The 24,608-nt window shown below is 45.6% G+C and overlaps 1 protein-coding gene across 3 annotated transcripts in view; it reads right to left on the reverse strand.

Moving 5' to 3' along the window:
- Positions 1–24,608, reverse strand: part of NLGN4X (neuroligin 4 X-linked) — a 391,119-nt gene that overhangs the window by 298,644 nt on the left and 67,867 nt on the right. For all 3 annotated transcript variants that reach the window (XM_025275805.3, XM_044937514.2, XM_044937515.2), the window contains one exon: positions 3,402–4,226. In XM_025275805.3, the coding sequence (XP_025131590.1) occupies positions 3,402–3,873 (472 nt within the window). In that variant the 5' untranslated portion in view covers positions 3,874–4,226. The remainder of the gene's footprint in view (positions 1–3,401; positions 4,227–24,608) is intronic.

A 24,608-nucleotide genomic window follows, 5' to 3' on the forward strand; every position in this document is an offset into this window, starting at 1 on the left:
AGAGTATATTGAAGTCAACAGGTTGTTGCTAAGTCGCTTCAGTCGTGTCCGACTCTGTGCGACCCCATAGATGGCAGCCCACCAGGCTCCCCCGTCCCTGGGATCCTCCAGGCAAGAACACTGGAGTGGGTTGCCATTTCCTCCTCCAACAGGTAAGCAGGTATTAATTTTAGATGCAACCTCCTCCGCTTAGCACTCTAAGGCAATAATAGTCTTTATAATAATAATGTTTCCTGGGCTTAGGACTCACCCTGCCCTCCATGTGCGGCCACGCACGACTGCTAAGTGGCTTCCATCGTGTCCGACGCTTTGCGACCCCATGGACTGCGGCCAGACGGGCTCCTCTGTCCATGGGATTCTCCAGGCAAAAATATTACGGTGAGTTGTCATTTCCTCCTCCGGGGACCCTTCACCACCCAGGGATCGAACCCACGCCTTCTGCGTTGCAGGCGGGTTCTTTACCACTGAGGCATCCGGGAAGCCCGCCCTTCTCTGGGGGAGCCACTATTCTGCTTCCAATAAGTGTGTGTCTCTACAAATTAAGAATGGCTGTCTCTGTTGCCATGCCAACACGTCAAGCTTAACTGGTACATAACAGCAATACATAACTACATTATTGCTAGTGAAGTCACACGGAAACACCAACTGATCAAAGCATCAGGACAAACCAAAAAAAAAAAAAAAAAATTAACTAACCGAGTGCCAAAGTGGAATTCTGAATTCCAAATAGCTGGTATCACCATACATCCATTTAATCAAAGGCACAGTTACAAATTTAGATATGCCGTAAAGGAAGCTCTTTGCAGGGACCAGCATGAAGCCATAATTTTCATGTGTTGTGGTAGAAGTAGGGTTTCTTCATTTAGGAAGAACCAGTGATTAAATATCTAAACCTCCATGTTCATTTTGAAATGGATACGAGTGATCTTTCTTAAACGCACAGAACTCCTGACCCAATAGGCTGCAATTTTCTGTTTCTGCAGACACACAGGCGTGTGGCTTCACTCACCAGTGAAAATCCTTATTTATATATTATAGGGAGATCAATTTTAGCCATTCAGCCCGTATTAGATTTCTGATTCTCCCATCAAGATGATGTGAGATACGGCGTGCAAAAGCGATATAAAAATACCCCAGGAGTCAACAAGCAGCACTGCCTTTATTCTTAAATTTAGATTGCTTCTCTGTTAGGCAGCATTTTTCACCTTTTTTTCCCCCAAAACTCCTATTGAATTCTGAACCACAAAGAAATGGCCAAATTGCTTATGGTTTCCATCCACACAATTGCACACTTATGAGTCTGCGATCAAGGAAGCTATTGACTTTTCTTCCTGGATGGTCTAATTGCACCCTACCTCTCAAGGCTCAGACTGTAAAGGACCTGCCTGCAATGCAAGAGAGCCTCGTTCGATCCCTAGGGAAGGTCCCTTGAAGAAGGGAATGGCAACCCACTCCAGTATTTCTGCCTGGAGAATCCCATGGACAGAGGAGCCCGGCGGGCTATAGTCCAGGGGGTCGCAAAGGGACGGACATGTCTGAGGGACTAACACTTTTTCACTTTCTCATAAGGAGGCATCCCCTTTGAAGCACATTCCTTATTTGGAAGGGTAGCACTCTCAAGTCACCTGTTCATAAACCCCAGCATGTCAAATTTATTGTGAAAGCAATTTTAATCTTTTACCCAGGTTTGTTCCCTCTACCCTGCCTCCCCTTCCATCTTTCTTTTAATTCCTTCATGTGGACAGCTCAGGATGAAAGTCCAGGACTTAGGTGGCTTTGAAAGGCGAACCTTTAATTTGCTTGGGATGGGGTTACCCATCCTTGTCGATGCACCAAGGAGGTACTAGCAGCTGCCAAGTGCAAGGACAGCTCAGGGTAGGACATGGAAGTAAGGCATCGGGTGTCACTCCTTGAACCCCATTCAGCCCTAGACTATGCAAGGTGATTGGTTCCTCTGTCTCCATAGCAACAAGGAGGCTGTCTCCATGCCAACCTCTGCTGATATGATGAAGCCCAGCCCTTCCGTATCTTTCCCTGGACATCCTTTGTCATCTCCCTAACAGATGCCAGCGGCCTGCTTTCTCCTGAACAGTCCTCACACCACCTCCCTGCATCCGCCCTGAGAAAGAACCACACGGCAGACACGATGCAATTCTGGATATCCCTGAGTAATATCATCGCTTGTGGCCAGACTCTCAGTTGAGTCTCACGGAGAAACATCTCTCAAGGATTAAAGAGGGGGGAAAAAAGGAAGACAAAGGTGTGCGTCAAAGTTACCAAGGACAAGCATGCACTCTGGTTTTCAGAGTAGACACGGATGGCTACTATGAGGCCTCTAACTTTTAAATTCCAGGAAGACTGCATTCTATTGTTTTTCTTCTCCTTCTACGAAAATAGCACATGTAAATAAGAAATGAAAAAATTAATGGGTCTACACTGTATCCAGTAGTCTGGTTGGTCTGTATCAAACATTTTAATTCAAAGTCTTCACGAACAAGGAGATAGCCAAGTTCTACTAGCGTGATATTAAGTTATAATAATCTATGAAACGTGATGCCTTTCACAGACTTTCACTGCTGTGTTAGCCAAACAAAAAAAAAGGGTCATTTTGTTCTAGTGAGAACATAATTTTTCTCATGGACCTAGCCCAACTTCAGTCTGGTTGGCCTTTTGAAGTCTACACAAAGAAGGAGATACCCAAGTTTTACAAGCTCTGGAGTTAGATGGAACATTACTGTTACCAAGACTTTGACTGCTGAGTTATCCAAAAGGAAAGGGGGCACTGGGTCTCAGCAATAACATTATTTTTCTGAGGTAGCTAGACCCTTCTGACGGCACACATCTGCGTTTTGCCGGCAGTGACTACTGGAACGAAACGACGTCCAAGTTTACCGCGACAAGGCGGCTTCTCAACAATCAAGTCCAATCGTTCAACGAACTATCCCTCGCTTGTGTATTTAAAAAAATCGGTGGTTCCTCTTAAGACTCAACAGGAAAAGCGCGAGCATCTTAAGACGTTAAAGCCAAAGGCACTATTCCTGATATGATTTTCAGTGGCTCCGTGAAGGCCGATCACGTTAATTCTATTAGTTTCTTTAGATGCGCCTTTTACAGGTGATCCCAGTGAAATCTACAAGAGTATAGGCTCGCACGGATTCTCATCTGCGAATAAAGACGGCAGCAATACTACAAAAGCCGGAAAGAACTAAGTCATTCATTTCAGGACTGTCCAGCTGTGTAAATACACACTGCAGAAAGTCACGAGTGATAAGTGCACTGTGAAGATGCAAAATAATAACTGGGTCATAGAAACTGTCATGCACAGGACGTGAGAAAAGGCTGTCAGGCACACGGGGAGGCGGACCCAGCAGGTGCCGCTCTCTGCCAAAGACGCTACTCACCGTCCTCCGTGGGCACGTATATGTTCAGGTAGAGGCAGTCTTCATTCTGGTCCTGCACGTAGGTCATCAGCGTGTCCAGGTTGGCTGTGAACCACACAGGCAGCATGTCGTGCAGGAGCGACCTCTCGTCCAGGTGCTGGGGGCAGACGGCGGCGAACTGGGTGGCATTGCGGACCCCGGTCCACGAGGAGGGGGGCTCGGGGGGCTGGAAGCGCCTCTCCCCGGTGGGGGGCGAGGCGTACGGGACCCCCAGGTACTGCTCCACGGGCCCTAGGATCTCATTGGGCAGCGGCGTTCTCAAGCCCCGGATCTTGCCGTAGTTGGTGCTGACCACGGGGTACTGGGCCTGGCTGTCGATGACCGTGAACTTGACGGCCAGGGCGGTGATCCACAGCAGGACGTTGGAGTTGACCATGACGCAGACGGGGGTGAAGGCCAGCGGAAGCCATAACAGTCCCTGGGGTCTCGACATGGCTCACGGGCACATCCGGGGCTGGGTGGGTGGGGCGTCTGGGGGCGGAGACTCTGAGCAGACCAGACAAGGGAGTGGCGGGGGTGCCCTCGGGGAGACAGAGCGGCTTCCAAGAACCGAGCGCCGGGAGAGGCGAAGGGCTTCCTGCAGACCCACTCCCGATGAGGCATAGACAGAGCCCAAGGTCAACAGCCAGCCCGGCGGTGGTCCTGACCGCCCATCCCAAGACCGCTGCGCTGCCTTAATCCTCGGACCGGATTCCCGCCGCTGCAGGGCTCCAAAGATGCCAGACGCGTCCAGCACCTCCCAGCAACAGTGATCCTTTATAAGAACGCCGACGCACAGCAGGCGGCCTAAAGGGAAAGGAGAAACCAGACACAGATGATGAACCGATGACCGGCGTCACAGGGGGCATCTTACATCTTCCGGGAAACCCTACACATCACTCCAGGAAATCCTTTTTCACCGATCAATCTAGTGCAGCGGCCTCTCCAGGCCGTAGACTCTAGCCAGTGTCCTGACTACTTCCACAGTGAACTCCCCCAAGGAGAACAAAATATTCAAGGAACCCTGGAGACTTCGTTACATGAACCAACATGTCACCACAACATGTATCGATAGCGATGCAGACAACGGTATGGACATCTAATTTGCTTCTTGGGCTTCAGGGTGGTTCAGTGGTAAAGAACCCGCCTGCCACTGCAAGAGACGAGGGTTCCATCCCTGAGTTCGGAAGATCCCCTGGAGGAGGGCATGGCAACCCACTCCAGTATTCTTGCCTGAAGAATGCCCATGGACAGAAGAGGCTGGGAGGCAACAGTCCACACAGTCACTCAAGTTCCTAAGTGTAGCAAGTAAACAAGTACAATTTCACTATGCACAACCTAAACACTTTCTCAGATTTAAAAAAACAGTTACTTTTATAAAATAGATTAACAAGAACCTATTGTATAGCACAGGGAGCTATACCCAATATTTTATAACAAGCTATATGGGAAAAGAATCAGAAACACACACACATACAGACACTCACACTCATATATAGCTGAATCACTTCACTGTATGCTTGAAACTAACACAACACTGCAAATCAACTATACTTCAATAAAAAATAAATATTAAAAAAAACCCATCACTACACCCTAAGATATTATGAGTGGAACTCTGAAAGTCTTCTAAGATGTGGAAAACACAGGTGTGCACCCAGACCAGATCGGCTTCCTGCCATGTGCACATTTATCAGCCAATACTAAGGGCATGCCAAGTCACTTCAGTCGTGTCCGACTCTTTGCAACTCTATGGACTGTAGCCCGCCAGGCTCTTCTGCCCATGGAATTCTCCGGGCAAAAACACTGGACTGGGTTGCCATTTCCTTCTCCAGGGGGATCTTCCAGATCCAGGGATGGAACCCACATCTCTTAAGTCTCCTGCACTGGCAGGCCAGTTCTTTACCACTAGCGCCACCTAAGAGGCCCAACAAAAAGGGATCAGCAAATTGAAAGAGCCTGCTAAAGCAAAAGATGTTAAGAGACACAGGTCGATCCTTGGGCCTCGAAGATCCCCTAGCAGAGGAAATGGCAACTCAGTCCACTATTCTTGTCTGGTGAATCCCATGGACAGAGGAGCCTGGAGGGCTACCGTCCATAGGGTCGCAAAGAGTCGGAACAGGACTAACACGATTAAGCATGCATGCAGACAGTGAATACTCATCAGTCTTGGGCGGCTCAATAGTGCGCATCTGGGCTCCAGACATTGTTGCCCTGAACCTTAGCTTCCTTGGAAGAGACTGAAGGACATGGTAGGTACATCTCCAGGATCATCAGCAAGTCATGCAGCCTGTCCTATCAAGTCATCATTCATAATTAAGAGTGTTGGTACAGCGATCCTCATTTTCATGTCAAATACCGCCTGCCTTCGAGAGGAAACTCTGCAGCCTCTGTAACAAGTTTATGATACATCTAAGCTATCGACCTGTGGAGTTTGGAGGAGTCCACTTTGAAAGAGTGACATCCTTGGGAATGAATTTCCTGGCAGTCCAGTGATCAGGTCTCCACGCCCTCACTGCAAGGACCTGGGTTCAATCCCTGATTGGGGAACTAAAGATCCTGCAAGCCACTGGCTTCCCCTCCCCCTTCTCTCAAAAACAAACCTGACCATTTCAATGCATCTCGGTGTGGATCCCACAACTCTCAATGGATAAGGGATGTATGATATTCATAAGAATGTCACACATGAGCATTACAAATAATGCATTAGAGACAGAAAATATTTCAAGTGATGATACAAGGATGCTACTTTTAAAAATCAACATTTTCTATTGAAGTGTATAGTTGATTACGGGCTTCCCAGGGGTCTCAGTGGTAAAGAATCTGCCTCCAATGCAGGAGACTTGGGTTCGATTGCTGCATTGGGAAGACCCCCGGAGGAGGGCATGACAACCGACTCCAGTATTCCTGCCTGGAGAATCCCATGGACAGAGGAGCCTGGTGGGCTACGGTCCATGGGGTCCCAAGAGCTGGACACGACTTAAGAGACTATACAATATAGTTGATTATACTGTTGTGTTAATTTCGGCTGTACGGCAAAGTGATTCAGTTATACCTTTACATACTTTAATAATCCTTTTCATGATAGTTTATCATAGAATACTGAATACAGGTCCCTGTGCTATACAGGAGGATCTTGCTGTCTCTCCATTCTGTATATAAAAGCTCACATCTGCTAACCCTAATTTCCAACTCCATCCTTCCCTCAACCTCCCCACCATTGGCAACCACCACTCTTTTCTCCATCAGCTGCTCAGTCGCTCAGTCGTGTCCGACTCTTTGCAACCCCCCGTGGACTGTAGCCTCCCAGGCTCCTCTGTCCATGGGATTCTCTAGGCAAGAATGCTGGAGTGGATGGCCATTTCCTTCTCCCAACTCTCCATCAGACCCTTTAAATAGACAGCATTCTGCAACCCAGAATAGACGAATGTGTTTCTAAGGACACGGTGGGTTACTCAAGAGTCTTTCTGGACCAGAATGTAATTATGCATTTCATTTCAGGGAACGGAGCTGAGCAAAATATGTCAAACAGATAATTTACTTTTTAATGAAACGTAGCTGAGCCAGATCTGTCCGTCGGGGAGCTAGACTATCCCTGGGGGAAGCTCCGCCATCCATGACAGCCCAGGCCGAGTTAATCAGAGCTGGATGAAAACGCAGAGACGCCGGGTGGTGGCATCAACCAGGAAAACTCTGCATCGCACCAAACAGCTGATTGCTGTGTCCGCATCTATCTTTGCACTGGAGACAACATTTGGATTCCTGCCACGCGGTGATCCAACCGCTGGATAATTCAGGGACAGATAAGAACGGGGCAGAGGTGTTGAGTTGCTCAGACTGTCTGATCCTGAAAGTCCTTTCTGATTTAGAACCAGCATCGGCAGGTCCTTCTCAACCCTGCCTTGCGGTCAAAGGAGGTGTCAGTCATATCCGATTCTGATAGACTTGGGTGGCCAAATGCTGCCTCTGTGTGAGCTGGGAGATGTGACTCAACCTCCCTGAGCTTTTATGTGGATGGTGTGTCACGCCTTCTTTGTGGGGCTGGGGCGAGCCACAGGTGAGCAAAGGGTCGGGGTTTAGAAAACGTCCCCTCAATATCAGGAGATGCTGGTATATAGTTGCTTTAGAATGTTCTATTACTTTCTACTCTATAGCAAAGTCAATCAGCTATACATGCAGACATATCCCCTCTTATCTGCATTTCCTTCCCATTTAGATCAACACAGAGCCCTGACCAGAACTCCTTGTGCAGGACAATAGATTCTCATTAACAAGTGAAAGTGCTGGTCACTGGGTTGTGTCCGATTCTTGGCGACCCCATGGACTGTAGCCCATCAGGCTCCTCTGTCCATGGGATTCTCCAGGCCAGAATACTGCAGTGGGTAGCCTTTCCCTTCTCCAGGGGATCTTCCCAACCCAGAGATTGAACCCAGGTCTCCTGCATTGCAGGCAGATTCCTTACCATCTGAGCTACCAGGGAAGCCCAACAATACTGGAGTGGGTAGCTTATCCCTTCTCCAGGGGAACTTTGCGACCCAGGGATCGAACCTGGGTCTCCTGCATTAGAGGCAGATTCTTTACTGTCTGAGCCACCAGGGAAGCCCAGGTTCTCATTAGTTATCTATTTTATACATACTATCCATAGTGTATTGTACGTCAATCCCAACCTCCCAATTCATTCTACCCTCTCTTTCCACCTTGGTATCCATACATCTGTTCTCTACGACTGTGTCCCTATTTCTTCCTTGCAAGTAATATCATCTGTACCATTTTTCGGCATTTCACATATGCGTGTTAATATGCAGTATTTCCTTTATGTCTTCCTGACTTGACATGCGGGGAGTTTGTACACACAGCTGCTCAAAAGGCTCCTGAACACAGACATAAAATGCACTGAAGTCAGCCCCCTGTTGGCAGGAAGCACGTACGGAGACAGAGCAAGTCGTTGAAATTATTTGATTCTCGTTTCACTTGCTTGCTTCTAATTCTTTGGGGGAGTAACTGAGTTAGCTTACAGGAGGCACCACACTGTCCCTGGAAGGCAGCATTTCATACAAGTAGCATTTAGTTGATGCTTTTGAACTGTCTTGCTGGAGAAGACTCGAGAATCCCTTGGACTGCAAGGGGATCAAACTAAAGGAAATCAGCCCTGAACATTCACTGGAAGGGCTGATGATGAGACTGAAGCTCCAATACTCTGGCCACCTGATGCAAAGACTCTACTCACTGGAAAAGACCCTGATTCTGGGAAAGATTAAAGGCAGGAGGAGAAGGGGGCGGCAGAGGATGAGATGGTTGGATGGCATCACTGACTCGACGGACATGAGTTTGAGCAAACTCCAGCAGATGGTGAAGCACAGGGAAGCCTGGTGTGCTGAAGTCCATAGGGTTGCAAAGAGATGGACGCGACTGAATAACAACAAAAAGCACTCAGGCGGGGCTCGGTCCCAGGACTTCCAAGGTGTGCGCCTTGAGGAAGTCTGGTCCACTCCATCACTCCTCCAGCTCCACGTATGAGAACACTTCTGTGTGGCATGCTGTTTACGACTGAGCAAGTGCGATCACACGGAGCCTTCACGCTTGAGTCCTGTGCACAAGCCTACCTCCCCACAAGGAGTGGAGAGCCAAGGAGAGACCATGAACCAGCAGGACGTTGGAGGAGGAGCCTGGCGTTGGCGTGGGGGTGGGGCGTTACCCGGACATTCATAGCATCCAGGTTAGGCAGTCACAATAACCATAGGCTCCCAGCTACCTTATGTAGTCATGTTCTAGAATCTGGCAATTTGCAGAAAATGGCATACCATCAACTTCCAGCACTGTCTCTCAGTGCTGGTGACAGTTTGGACCCCACTGTTTTTCAAGCTGCGAAATATTTGAAGGTGAAGCACATACATTTACACACAAACATTTATCTGGTGCCACTGTTAATGTTCAGCTCTTCCCAGCAGGTGACCAAAGTACTGGAGCTTCAGCTTCAGCATCAGTCCTTCCAGTGAATATATTCAGGGTTGATTTCCTTTACGACTGACTGGTTTCATCTCCCTGCTGTCCAAGGGAGTCTCAACAGTCTTGTATCTCAGTTTTGCTGGTCTATACCCACTAGATTTAGCAATCTAGCTTCCAAAACCAAAATTGTCTCGAGACACTGCTAAGTGACCCCCAGGGGGGCAAAATCATCTCAAGGTAAGAACTGCTGGTGTACGTCATCAAATTTATGATTCACAGCAGCCGTCTAAATGACTAAGCATCTCTAGGTATGTGTGAGAATTATCAGTGGAACCAGATATATGTTTGTGTGTGTGTGTGTATGTGTGTGTGTGTGTGTGACATTCAAATACTTGGCAACCTTAAATGTTTTAACATTACAGACAACAAAGATTTTTTAAGATAAACCTTTTAAATGGGCATCCTCCTCATCACTTAAAAATCACAATGAATGTGTGTGTGTGTGTGTGTGTACACAATCAGTCGTGTCTGAGTCTTTGCCACCCCATGGACTGTAGCCCGCCAGGCTCCTCTGTCCACAGGCTTTCCCAGGCAAGAATACTGGAGCAGGGTGCCATTTCCTTCTCCACAGAAGAAATTTAACCAACCAATACATTTGAGTGAAGTGAAGTCGCTCAGTCGTGTCCGACTCTTTGCGACCCTGTGGACTGTAGCCTACCAGGCTCCTCGGTCCATGGGATTCTCCAGGCAAGAGTACTAGAGTGGGTTTCCATTTCCTTCTCCAGGGGATCTTCCCAACCCAGGGATTGAACCCAGATCTCCTGCATTGCAGACAGACGCATTACCATTTGAGCCACCAGAGAAGCCTTTCAAATACATTTGAAGACAAAAAAAAAAGACTTCTCATGTAAATTTCACACTGAAAATAATTTCACAGGGAGTAGAACGTTCCAGCTACACATAATATATGTGTATACTCAGTAAATGTTAATAGTACACATATTTATATATATTTTCTCCATAAGATGTATTTACGTAGCTTTGAAATGTGTCCAAAATAAAAACAAGATGCTACAAAAAAGAAATTCCTGAATAAAATATTTTCATGAAAAAAGTTAAAAACCTAACTTTATTGCATACATGAAACTGGGGAGTTTGGAGGGATCTTAACAGCCTATCTTCTCTGCAAAAGTTGCACAAAGAGTAATACCTCTGAGTGGCATTTCAACGTGCTTTATAACTTGTTTGGGTATTTTTTAAGGACATTGGGCTTTCTTTTTATATAATTTTATTTCAGTTCAGTTCAGTCACTCAGTCATGTCCAACTCTTTGCAACCCCATGAACCGCAGCATGCCAGGCCTCCCTGTCCATCACCAACTCCCGGAGTCCACCCAAACCCATGTCCATTGAGTCGGTGATGCCATCCAACCATCTCATCCTCTGTCGTCCCCTTCTCCTCCTGCCCCCAATCTTTTCCAACATCAGGGTCTTTTCCAATGAGTCAGTTCTTCGCATCAGGTGGCCAGCGTATTGGAGTTTCAGCTTCAGCATCAGTCCTTCCAATGAATATTCAGGACTGAGCTCCTTGAGGATGGACTGGTTGGATCTCCCTGCAGTCCAAGGGACTCTCAAGAGTCTTCTCCAACACCACAGTTCAAAAGCATCCATTCTTCGGTGCTCAGCTTTCTTTGTAGTCCAACTCTCACATCCATACATGACATAAAATACATAATTAGACTTATTTATATATTTATCCATTTTTGGCTGTGCTGGGTCTTCGTTGCCACGCACAGGCTTTCTCTGGCTTTGCTGAGCAGAGACTACTCTCACTGGGGAGCAGAGGCTCTCGGATGGATGGGCCCAGTGGTTGCAACTTGAGGGCTTTAGTGCATGGGCTCAGTTGTTGTGTCCCCTGGGATTAGTTGCTCCATAGCACGTGGGATCTTCCCGGATCACGGATCCAACCTGCGTCTCCTATGCTGGCAGGTGGACTTCCAACTGCTGGATCACCAGGGAGACCCCTGACTGGGTAATTGTGAAAGGTTTCTGTAGGACTCCCACTCTATCTGACGTTGTCATTCAGGCAAGGCTCCAACAACTCAGACCTGTCAATCTAGAATCGCAATGGACTTCCTCCCAAAGTGAACATCACTCAGACCGAGATTGGTTTAATTTTAAAATGTATACATTTAATTTAGGGGTGGTGGCGGTGGTTTAGTCACTCAGTCGTATCTGACTCTTTGCGACCCCATGGCCTGTAGCCCGCCAGGCTCCTCCGTCCATGGGACTCTCCAGGCCAGAATACTGGAATGGGTTGCCATTTCCTTCTCCAGGGGATCTTCCTGACCCAGGGATCAAACCCGGGTGTCCTGCATTTGCAGGCAGATTCTTTACCGACTGAGCTATGAAGGAAGCCTTAATTCAGGGGAGGCCTGGTCAAATTTACCTTGGTGTTTTGGCCTTTCAAGGAGTAAAATCATGTCTCCGGGGTGTTCATAGACTCACAAATCTGTGGTCATGAAATATATTACATGTTAGAACTCTGAGGATGCATCTCCCAGAAAAAAAAGGGAAAAGAAATGAGAGAATTAATGAGGTTAGAAACAGCGCTCCTCTGGTGGTACTCTCAGCTTCCAGGAACGTCTGGGATTTGCTTTCTGCTGCCGGGAGGCTGCCAACAAGCAAAGGCACTTGGAAGATGCACTTTCATCTCTCACCATGAAGCATCAGGAAAACAAGACCAAGAGATCCCGGTCCTTGTCCAAATGAAGAAGCCTGTACAACAATCCTTCCACCCTGTGGGCTAGAAAGTCTGCAATAGCCTTTCTCCCAACTGCAGAGCCTGTATACCTCCCAAGATTTATTATTCTGTCTGTAGATTCTGGGGCAGACACACCAGTGTTTTATGGTGCCCAAGTGGATTCGATCCCTGGAACGGGAAGATCTCTTAGACAGTGGAATAGCAACCCACTCTCCAGACAAGTGTTCTTGTCTGGAGAATCCCAATGGTCACAGGAGCCTGGCAGGCTACAGTCCATGGGGTTGCAGAGAGTCAGACATGACCGAGTGACTAACACTTTCACATTTTCACTTCTGTTCTTGTCTGGAGACTCCCCATGGTCACAGGAGCCTGGCGGGCTACAGTCCATGGGGTCGCAGAGAGTCGGACACGACCGAGTGACTAACACTTTCATATTTTCACTTCTTCCAGTGATGTGTGGTTCACCTTTTACCTTAGAACACATATCTCTGTCATGAGATAGCCCAGGGCACCAGTTACGAATGTCTACAACCTCTGCACCTCTCACTGGCTTACAACACACACACACACACACACACACATCCAATCCTTATTCAAGACTTATTCCATGCCAGTACTCAGCCAATTAGTATATTTTTGTGTTTCCTTTAAAAAAGAAAATCCTGGCTTTGATTTTATCTCCCAGATGGACGAGAGTACTACTCTATCTTTTGTCAAATCTTACAATTCTTTGTACACCCATCCATGTAGTTGCACTTCTAAAATGCAGAGCCCATCAAAATCCACGCTTTTGAACCACGAGGCTTATATGTAAACAATCAAAGAGCAAAGATGCCATAGGAACTGCCTTCAAGGTGGACTGGTGCCCAGTGAGGGGCTCCAAATTGTCATCTCCATCGCTGCTTCTGTTCTTGTGCTGAAGTTTAATGGGTCAGGAACACATGTGGGGCACGGCTGTAGGAAGTGGCCTTTGCAACGAGAGACAGAACTCAGAATAAACCCAGGGAAAAGGGTCTAATGGCTCATAGGTGGGCCACTCAAGACTGATTGGAGAGCCTGAGCTTGTATCTGGACTAAACCATAATCAGACACATGAGCCTTATATTCACTGTGGCAATATTCACAGCAGCCAAGCCACAGAAGCAATCTAAACGCCCATCAGCAGGCGAATGGATAATTATGGGATACAATGGAATATTGCTCAGCCATAAAAAAGAGTGAAATAATGCCCTCTGCAGCAACACAGATGGAGAGATTGTCATATTAAGTGAAGTAAGTCAAACAAAAAGACAAATGTCATATCACTTAGACGCGGATCTAAAAAAATTAAAAAAGATGCAAGTGAATTTACACACAAAAGAGAAACAGACCCACAGACACAGAAAACAAACTTATGGTTGCCAAAAGGGGAACACTAAGGGGTGGGGGAGATAAATCATGAGTTTGGCGTTAACACATGCACACTACTACATGTTAAGTAAACTACAAGGACCTATTGTATAGCAAAGGAAACTATATTCAATATTTTGTAATGACATATAAGGGAAAGGATTCTGAAATATTGTAAGTCAACTGCTGCCAAGTCGCTTCACTCATGTCCGACTCTGTGCGACCCCATGGACTGCAGCCTACCAGGCTTCTCCGTCCATGGGATTCTCCAGGCAAGAACACTGGAGTGGGTTGCCATTTCCTTCTCCAAGTCAACTACATTCCAACAAAAAATAAAGTTTCAAAAAAATCTACCCATCCGTAAGGAAGTTGTGGCACATGTACACGATGGAGTATTTACTCAGCTATAAGAAAAAAAGAACATGTTTGAGTCAGCTCTAATGAGGTGGATGAAACTGGAGCCTATTATACAGACTGAAGTAAGTCAGAAAGAGAAACACCAATACAGTATATTAATGCATCTATATGGAATTTAGAAAGATGGTAAGGATAATCCTATATGCGAGACAGCAAAAGAGACACAGATGTACAGAACAGACGTTTGGACTATGTGGAGAAGGGGAGGGTGGGATGATTTGAGAGAACAGCATTGAAACACGTATATTACCATATGTGAAATAGATGGCCAGTCCAGGTTCGATGCATGAGACAGGGTGCTCAGGGCCGGTGCACTGGGATGATCCTGAGGGATGGGATGGGGAGGGACATGGGAGAGGGGTTCAGGATGGAGAACACAGGTACACCCATGGCGGATTCATGTCAATGTATGGTGAAACCCACTACAATATTGTAATTAAAATAAATAAAATTTTAAAATCTATCCATCTTACTTATCACTGCAGCTCTAGGACAAGCAAAAGTGTTCAATATTTAACAGAAAATTTAATAAACACATGTTTAATTTTTTTTAAATGATTGCATATTACCAAACACGATTTCCAAATATAAATTTGGAAAGTTTATTTGCAAAAGTTACTTGCAAATATCTCCAGGGTTTGTGTGGAGCTCTCTCATCAGACTCACTCACAGAACATCAGGGTCAAAGTGTCAGGCCTTCAAGACATCTTGTCTCTGAAAAAATTCCCATTTCTGTGCTTTTCAAATAGCCTTCATAATTTTTGTTCCACACTCCAATAACTAGGACCATCCTTTTTCTAAATATTTAGATAAATTCAGGACTTCTCCTGGTGGCTCAGATGGTAAAGTGTCTGCCTGCAATGTGGGAGACCTGGGTTCCATCCCTGGTGGGGAAGATCCCCTGAGAAGAGAGAATGGGACCCCACTCCAGTACTCTTGCCTGGAGAATCCCATGGATGGAGGAGCCTGGCGGGCTACAGTCCACAGGGTTGCAAAGAGTCACACATGGCTGAGCAACTTCACTTTCACTTTAGATAAATTCCAAGCCATCTCCAGTGTCTCCCCTTTTCAAGACGCCACACACAGTAAGTCCTCAAATCGGCAGAGCGTCTTAGTAGTGGACTAGAGAGATTAGCTCATTGGGTATTGGTGAAAGAGAGAAGAGGTCACGTAGGGTCAGTGAAAATGCAAAAGCCAAGAGGCAGAAAGCATGGAGCCCCGATGTGGAGCAGTTCTATGCCAGACTGGTGACAAATTAGGGTGGTCCCCTGGGGAAACAATTCTGTGTCACAGGGGAGTGCCAAGCGTGCACACAACTCTGGTGCAGACAAAACACACACAATGCATACATACCAACTATACAGCCTAAATAGTCTGTATGTCTCCTATGGAGCTTCCTTGACAGTCATGTCAGGAGACCTAACCAAAAAGTTCCATTTACAAGCAAAATTATTATAGAAAAAAAAAAAATGGAAAAACCCCAGACATCCACTAAGAGGTGAGTGGATAAGTACATGTCAGGGTATTAGAATACTGCACAACAGTGAAAAATAAATAAAATGAAGATCAGAGTCAAAACAGATGTGTCCTCCAAGTAAAGAGCAAGTCACAGAAACAGACATATGATGGGATGTTGTTATTGGCATTGTATGAACAGCTTAGAGCTGTACTTGTACTGAAATACAAAAACAGCAAGGGCATTATAAAAACCAAAAGCCAGGACAGTAACTATCCTATTCTGGGTAGCAATTCATATGGATATACAAAGATATTGGTGACATTCTCTTTTTTAGTACATCAGTAGATGTATTTAACTTTTATATATATATATATATATGCATATATATATAAATATTTTTATTTATATATTTCCATACAGTGCACATTTTCTGAGTGTGGTTATTGTACAGTTCTTGCCTGGTGGTTCTGATGGTAAAGAATACACCTGCAGTACAGGAGACCTAAGTTCGATCCCTGGGTCAGCAAGATCCCCTGGAGAAGGCAACGGCAACCCACTCCAGCATTCTTGCCTGGAGCATCCCATGGAGAGAGGAGCCTGGTAGACCATGGGGTCACAAAGTTGGACACGACTGAGCGACTAACACTTTCACTTTCTTTCATTGTACACTGCAGATTTCCGTTCGGAGAGGCGTCCCTCTATAGGTTTCTCCCCAAAATTGATCTTCCCAAGCACTTAAAAAAATATCTGAAATTTTAAAACAAAATTTAGGTTGATGTACGGCAAAAAGAAAACCATCACAATATTGTAAAGTAATTATTCTTCAATTAAAATAAGTAAACTAAAAATAAGAAAATAAGAGAGAAGGAAAAATATCAACGCCACGGTTACATTCCAAGGCCAAGGACATAGACCAGCTGCCCACACAATCCATAAAAAGCAGCAGAGGCTGTCTGCATTGCTCACAGAGTCAGGTCACCCAAGACTGCCGTTGACTTGGTCACCAATTAGCCAGCAGATCTCTGAAACATCATGTAGCGCCCTGCGCTTCGGCTTCCTGGACCAAGCCACGAGGGCCTGGATGACGTGACCTCATCAGTTGCCTTCAGCCTGAGGGTCCTCAGAAACCTGACTGTTATCTTCAAAGCAGAGTGTGTGTGGGCTTCCCTGGTGGCTCAGTGGTAAAGATTCCACCTGCAGTGCAGGACACCCAGGTTCGATCCCTGGGTCGGGAAGATTCCCCTGGAGAAGTCAATGGCAACCCGCTCCAGTATTCTTGCCTGGGAAATCCCATGGACAGAGGAGCCTGGTGGGCTACGGTCCATGGGGTCACAAGAGTCAGACACATCTAAGTGACTAAGCCAACGGCTGGAGTGTACATGAAATATGGAAGTCGTGGGGACAGAAAGGTCTCCAGTGAAGCAGGAAGTCACAGTTCAGGGGAGACCATGGGTACTGAAGAATATAGGAAGACTAATGTTGTCAGAGCAGATAAGGCAGCCTTCCAACCCTGTTCTTAATGGATGTACTTTTCCAAGAACACAAACCCTCTATGAGCAGCATTAAAATGTCACTAGCAGTTCATGCACCTGAAGTCTACAGCCACATTCAGAATGAATACTAATTCTCTTTACCCCCAGTATTCATGGAGTCCTTGTACTCACTATCCTATACAAAGAATCTATTGCCTTCTTCCCATATTTAACCACGTGGGGTTATTTCACAGAGTCTGGAAAGATTGAAGGCAGGAGGAGAAGGGGATGACAGAGGAAGAAATGGTTGGATGGCATCACGAACTCGATAGATATGAGTTTGAGTAAGCTCCTGGAGTTCGTGATGGACAGGGAGGCTTGGCATGCTGCAGTCCATGGGGTCACAAAGAGGCAGACATAAGCAACTGAATTGAACAGTACTTTAAGTTATATATACATGTATGTAGTTACATGTATACAGTTTCAAAATAAAGCCTTCCCTGGTGGCTCAGTGGTAAAGAATCTGCCTGTCAATGCAGAAGATCCGGGTACAGTCTCTTGGTTGAGAAGATCTCCCGGAGGAGGAAATGGCAACCCACTCCAGTATTCTTGCCTGGAGAATCCCATGGACAGAGGAGCCTGGGAGGCTACAGTCCACGGAGTTGCAAAGAGTCAGACACAATGGAGTGACTAAACAACAACAAGTTTTAAAATATTGATACATCTACATCTAAGCCAATAATATACGATATGCATACGTATGTGTATATGTATGTCTATGTGTGTGTTAAACCAACCCACTGAGGAATTAAGTTCCCTGGGCTCAGAAGTACACCTTCTCCATTCTTTGTAAATCTCTACAACACCTTGGTCAATGCTCCTTGTGTTGGAGATGATCAATAAAATACATGTGATGTTCTTTCCCAGCATAAGGGTCTTTTCAAATGAGTCAGCTCTTCGCATCAGGTGGCCAAAGGATTGGAATTTCAGCTTCAAAATCACTCCTTCCATTGAACACCCAGGACTGATCTCCTTTAGGATGGACTGGCTGGATCTCCTTGCAGGCCAAGGGACTCTCAAGAGTCTTCTCCAACACCACAGTTCAAAACTATCAATTCTTCGGTGCTCAGCTTTCTTCAAAGTCCAACTCTCACATCCATACGTGACTACTGGAAAAACCATAGTCTTGACTAGATGGACCTTTGTTGGCAAAGTAATGTGTCTGCTTTTGAATATGCTAACTAGATTGGTTGTAACTTTCCTCCCAAGGAGTAAGCGTCTTTTAATTTCATGGCTGCAGTCACCATCTGCAGTGATTTTTGGAGCCCCCAAAAATAAAGTCTGACACTGTTTCCACTGTTTCCCCATCTATTTCCCATGAAGTGATGGGACCGGATGCCATGATCTTCGTTTTCTGAATGTTGAGCTTTAAGCCAACTTTTTCATTCTCCTCTTTCACTTTCATCAAGAGGCTCTTTAGTTGTTCTTTACTTTCTGTCATAAGGGTGGTGTCATCTGCATATCTGAGGTTATTGACATTTCTTCCAGCAATCTTGATTCCAGTTTGTGCATTTCTTCATCCAGCCCAGCGTTTCTCATGATGTACTCTGCATATAAGTTAAATAAACAGGATGGCAATATACAGCCTTGACGTATTCTTTTTCCTATTTGGAACCAGTCTGTTGTTCCATGTCCAGTTCTAACTGTTGCTTCCTGACCTGCATACAGGTTTCTCAAGAGGCAAGTCAGGTGGTCTGATATTCCCATCTCTTTCAGAAGTTTCCACAGTTTACTGTGATCCACACAGTCAAGAGCTTTGTCAATAAAGCAGAAATAGATGTTTCTCTGGAACTCTCTTGCTTTTTCTATGATCCAGCAGATGTTGGCAATTTAATCTCTGGTTCCTCTGCCTTTTCTAAAACCAGCTTGAACATCTGGAAGTTCACGGTTCACGTGTTGCTGAAGCCTGGCTTGGAGAATTTTGAGCATTACTTTACTAGCGTCTGAGATGAGTGCAATTGTGCGGTAGTTTGAGCATTCTTTGGCACTGCCTTTCTTTGGGATTGGAATGAAAACTGACATTTTCCAGTCCTGTGGCCACTGCTGAGTTTTCCAAATTTGCTGACATATTGAGTACAGCACTTCCACAGCATCATCTTTCAGGATTTGGAATAGCTCAACTGGAATTCTATCACCTCCACTAGCTTTGTACATAGTGATGTTTCCTAAGGCCCCCTTGACTTCACATTCCAAGACGTCTGGCTCTAGGTGAGTGATCACACCATAGTGGTTATCTGGGTCATAAAGATCTTTTTTGTACAGTTCTTCTGTGTATTCTTGCCACTTCTTCTTAATATCTTCTGCTTCTGTTAGGTCCATACCATTTCTGACTTTTATTGAGCCCATCTTTGCATGAAATGTTCCCTTGGTATCTCTAATTTTCTTGAAGAGATCTCCAGTCTTTCCCATTCTATTGATTTCCTCTATTTCTTTGCATTGATCCCTGAGGAAGGCTTTCTTATCTCTCCTTGCTATTCTTTGGAACTCTGCATTCAAATGGGTATATCTTTCCTTTTCTCTTTTGCTTTTCACTTCTCTTCTTTTCACAGCTATTTGTAAGGCCTCCTCAGACAGCCATTGTGCTTTTTTGCATTTCTTTTCCATGGGGATGGTCTTGATCCCTGTCTCCTGTACAATGTCACGAACCTCCATCCATAGTTCATCAGGCCCTCTGTCAAGCAGATCTAGTCCCTTAAATCTATTTCTCACTTCCACTGTATAATCATAAGGGATTTGATTTAGGTCATACCTGAATGGTCTAGTGGTTTTCCTGACTTCTTCAATTTGTCTGAATTTGGCAATAAGGAGTTCATGGTCTGAGCCACAGTCAGCTCAGTCATGTCCAATTCTTTGTGACCCCATGGACAGTAGCTCCCAGGCTCTTTGTCCATGGGATTCTCCAGATAAGAATATTGGAGTGGGTTGCCATTTCCTTCTCCAGGGACCTTCCCGACCCAGGGATCGAACCTGGGTCTCCTGCACTGCAGGGACGTTCTTTACCATCTGAGCCTCCCCAACTCTCACTTTCACTTACCTATATGTTAACATACGTACATTTACAACAAGACATGTCCCCTAGAGAAATGAGAGCTAACTGTATTTACTTATTAAGGTGCTAGTCAGTGGTTCCACTGTGAAATGCACTTTGATCAATACGAAGATACATCCATCAAACTTCCATCTGAAGACAGTCTATATGCCAGAACATGAGGTCAAGCCTAGATATAAATTATTACAGTTGAGCAAATGCTTGGTGCACGTGCTCCCCCTTCCCTTCTCCTGTGGGACCCTGGGCGCATGCAGGCTGCAATTTGAGATGGCGCGTCTGAGACATGTGTTTGAATATCTTAGATACGGAGACAGAGCTGAGTCCAAGGGGTTCGGTCACGCGGTAACAGAGGAAGTGAAGGACTGAATTTTGAGTGTGTGAATACAAGCCTACAAGGGCTTATGGACGGTGGAAAGGATCAAGGAACACACATTATGTCAGAGTTAATTCCTCCAGGTTGACGTTCATTGCCAGACGATGAGCAACTGAAGGTCAAAGACCACAGACGATTAATACTGATTCTGGGGAAACAGGAGGTCCTCAGCACAGGTTATTCCATGAAAAGGAGGAGACGAGATGCAGAGAGAAGTCAGAAAGTACCCGGATGAGGAAGGCCAGGTCAGCGATCAAGCTTCTCTCCTTAGCTCCACCTCCTCTGGGTAGCTGGTAAACCTCTTCCTTTCGGTCAACTCCATTCATACTCCGAACATAATCCTCCTTTGAGTCCCATGGTCCAGCCTCTGTATTATTATTATTATTATTAATTTCTAAGTCTTTATTGATTTTGTTACCATATTGCTTCTGTTTTACGTTTCCGGTCCTTTGTCCATAAGGCATGTGGGATCCTCACTCCCCGACAAGGGATCGAACCTTCAGCCCCTGCGTTGGAAGGCCAAGTCTTAACCACTGGACCACAGGGAAGTCCCAGCCTCTGTGGTTCCTGCCGGCAGAAATTTCATGCTAAAGAGAGCCTCTAGCGTGTGCCCTTTGACACAGGAGTCAACAGTGCTTGAGTCTTTGGCACTTGACAAATTCCAGTCTCAGTGGAATCTAGCATTAAAAACTGAGGTTCCTTTGAAATAAAGCAGTGTGTATATGTCATTGCCAAAGTCCCCAACCATATACTCCAATATAAACTAGCATATATATAGTTAGGACTGGTTTGCATTGTTGTACAGCAGAAACCAACACACGGAGAAGCAATCAATCCTTCCATTAATAAAGCAAAGTAGAAAAAAAAAAAAAAACCATCCCCTAAAGCTCAGATCTGGTTTTGAGGATCTACTGGTGTGACCTCTGCAAGCAAAGTAAGGGATGCCACATGCCAAGCACTCCTTTTTTTTTTCCTGCTTGTCTTATCACATAAAAAAAGGACGAAATTTTGCCACTTGCAGCCACATGGATGGACCTAGAAATTATCAAACTAAGTGAAGTTAAGTCAGAAAGAGAAGGACAAGTATCATATGATATCACTTCTACGTGGAATCTACTGATACAAAACAATGATACAAATGAACCTGTTTACAAAACCGAGATTGAGTCACAGGTGTAGAAAACAAATTTATGGCTACCAGGGAGCCCGAGGGGAGGGATCAATGGGAAGATCAAAATTGACATATACACATTACTATTTATAAAATAGGAAACAACAAAGACCTACTGCATAGCACAGGGAACTGTACTCAATACTCTATAATGCCGTGGATGGGAAAAGAACCTAAACAAAAGTGGATATATGTATACATATAACCGATTTACTGTCTCATAAATCTGAAAGTGAACTTGAAACTAACACAGTATCGTAATCAAGTATACTCCAATTAAAAAAAAAAAATGCCATTGCATGCTGGGTACCCAGACGGAGTCTCCACTCGTCAAAGCCGTGGAGAAGCAATGCAGGGAAGAACAGAACTGATGATGGCATTTATAAAGCCACTGCCTTCGGCCGTGTCGCCCATCTGTTTCCTGTGATCCATGTCTAAGACAAGGGATGCAGAAAGCCTCGATGTTATAGACACTCCGGAGTGTTTAATGGCGCAACCCTGAAACCCTAAAGATAACACTATCCTTTCTGACGTGTAACCTGTGGCGTCTCCCCTGTCGCAACTCAAAACTCTTTCTGGCTTTTCTTATATATGTATCAGATGGCAAAGAATCTGCCTGCAAGGCAGGAGACCTGGGTTCGATCCCCTGGAGGAGGGCATGGCAACCCACTCCAGTATTCTTGCCTGAACAATTCCATCAACACAGGAGCCCAGCAGGCTATAGTTCCCAGGGTCGCAAAGGGTCGGACATGACTGAGTGACTAACACTTTCAGACTCCGCACTTTTCACACACACACACACACACACACACACATAAATATATGGAAAGATTTCTTTCTACCCTCACCTCCTTCTGCACAGAGCAGGATATAAAAAGGTTGATTTTTCCTTTGACTACAATCATCAGATGTCACAGTTTTTTTTTTTTTTTTTTTGCAATGAATGCTTTCCTTGGTTATTTTCAGACCTCCTATTAAGAGCTATTCTTTCCTTCTGGCCTATTCCTTTTAACCCAATTAGACCCAATTAAATCCTCTGCCATGATGGTTCTATTTTCCCCACCTTAATTATCCGTTAGCACATCCCTGTTACTGCGTGTTCTTTTCCACTGGCCCACACCCCCGGCGGTATCACTCAGAGGGCGTGATACACACGCAAATAAAACCTTCATGTTAGATTTTCACCTGGAAGACTCCCTGCCAAGTGGGAATTCACCAACACGACACTGCCATTTTAAGACTGAATTCCGAAGGAGCTTCAAATACTGGAGGAGGGCAGGGTGATCACGTCCAAGAGGTTTTAAAACAGCCACATATAAAACAACTTGCCTCTGTTGAGAATGTCTTTGAATTAATTAGGTCATTAGGAAAACACACGGTAATTATGGCCGTCCAGGTAACAGCCTTCCATATGTATTTATAAACTTCACTTGTCTGTGTCTATGGGGAGGGGGTGCAATTGCTTATCCAAGGCTTTTACAGAAGAGCTTCAAACAAGTGTCTCTCCAAAGAGACCTGGGTTCAATTCCTGGGTTGGGAAGATCTCCTGGAGAAGGAAATGGCAACCCACTCCAGTATTCTTGCCTGGAGAAGTCCATGGACAGAGGGGTCTCGTCGGCTATAGGTCTTCGGGTTAGAAAGATTCAGATAGGACTGGGTGACTAACACTTCCCTTCACTTTATTAGAGGTACTTCCTTGGTGGCTTATATGGTAAAGAATCTGCCTGCAATTTAAGAGACCTGAGTTTGATCTCTGGGTTGGGAAGATCCCCTGGAGAAGGGAAAGGCTACCTACACTCCAGTATCCTGGAGTGGAGAATTCCATGGGTCCGTGGGGTCACAAAGAGTCGGACACGACTGAGCGACTTTCACTTTCACCCTCTTTCAAGGAGACCCATGTAGATGCTTGATTTTACTTCCCAAATGAAGAGTTTTTAAAAACACACTCAATATTCCATTGTGAGTATGTACCACAGATTCTTGATCCATTCATGTAGATGGACTGCTAGGCTGCAGACTATTAGCCATTCAAAGGGAGCAAAACTGAGTCTGTTTTGGTGAGGTGGAGAAATGCAGAGTCTGTCATAAGGAGGAAAGGAAAGCGAAAAGAGAAAAACAAATATCGAATATTAAGGCATATATATGGAATACAGAAAGATGGTCCTGATGAACCTATTTGCTAGGCAGGAATACGGATGCATACACAGAAAACAGACCCGTTGACAGAGAGGGGGAAGGAGAGCGTGGGACGAATTGAGAGAGCAGCACTGAGCTCTATACACCACCGCGTGTGAAATAGACGGCTAGGAAGCTGCTGCGTAACAAAGGGAGCGCGGCTCGGCTCTGTGATGACCAGGGTGGGATGAGGTGTGAATCAAGAGGGAGGGGATGTACGTATACGTACAGCTGATTCACACTGTCGTACAGCAGAAACTAACAACATTGTAAACCAATTATCCTCCAATTGAAACACACACACACGCACACACTCAAGAACATCAGAAATCCACTAGCTTTAACAAGACTGTGGCTCTGTGGTAAACAATCTGCCTGCCAATGCAGAAAATGCAGGAGACATGGGTTCCATCCCTGGGTCGGGAAGATCCTCTGGAGGAGGAAATGGCCACCCACTCCAGTCTTCTTGCCTGGAGAATCCCACGGACAGAGGAACCTGGAGGGCTACAGTCCATGGGGTCGCAAAGAGCCGGACATGACCAAGCAACTGAGTAAAGCTTACACACACAAAAGAGTAAAGTTAGGACGGCAAAACTCTTTAAAGAAAATGGTGAAGACGGATCACGAGAGGCAGGAAGGAGAGACAGCCCGCCATCCACGAAGAAGAGTTTTCTAGATCCTAGGAAGGGACCTCCAGGCAAGAGGAAACACAGGTGTTTGCCATGGAGGAACAAATGAGTTCCAGCAACATCCATCATCTGAGAAAGAGGCCCAAGGATCAGATCATGTCACAATGCCAGCTCAATATGCCAGCCCCCCACGTGGATTTCATGAGTGGGTTTCTGCTTGGAAGAAAGCAACTCCTTAAAAATAAACAGTCTCTTAAAAATAAACAGAAGGGAGCTGAGTCCCTCAC

Source organism: Bubalus bubalis, chromosome X, assembly GCF_019923935.1.
Source record: "Bubalus bubalis isolate 160015118507 breed Murrah chromosome X, NDDB_SH_1, whole genome shotgun sequence".
NCBI lineage: Eukaryota > Metazoa > Chordata > Mammalia > Artiodactyla > Bovidae > Bubalus > Bubalus bubalis.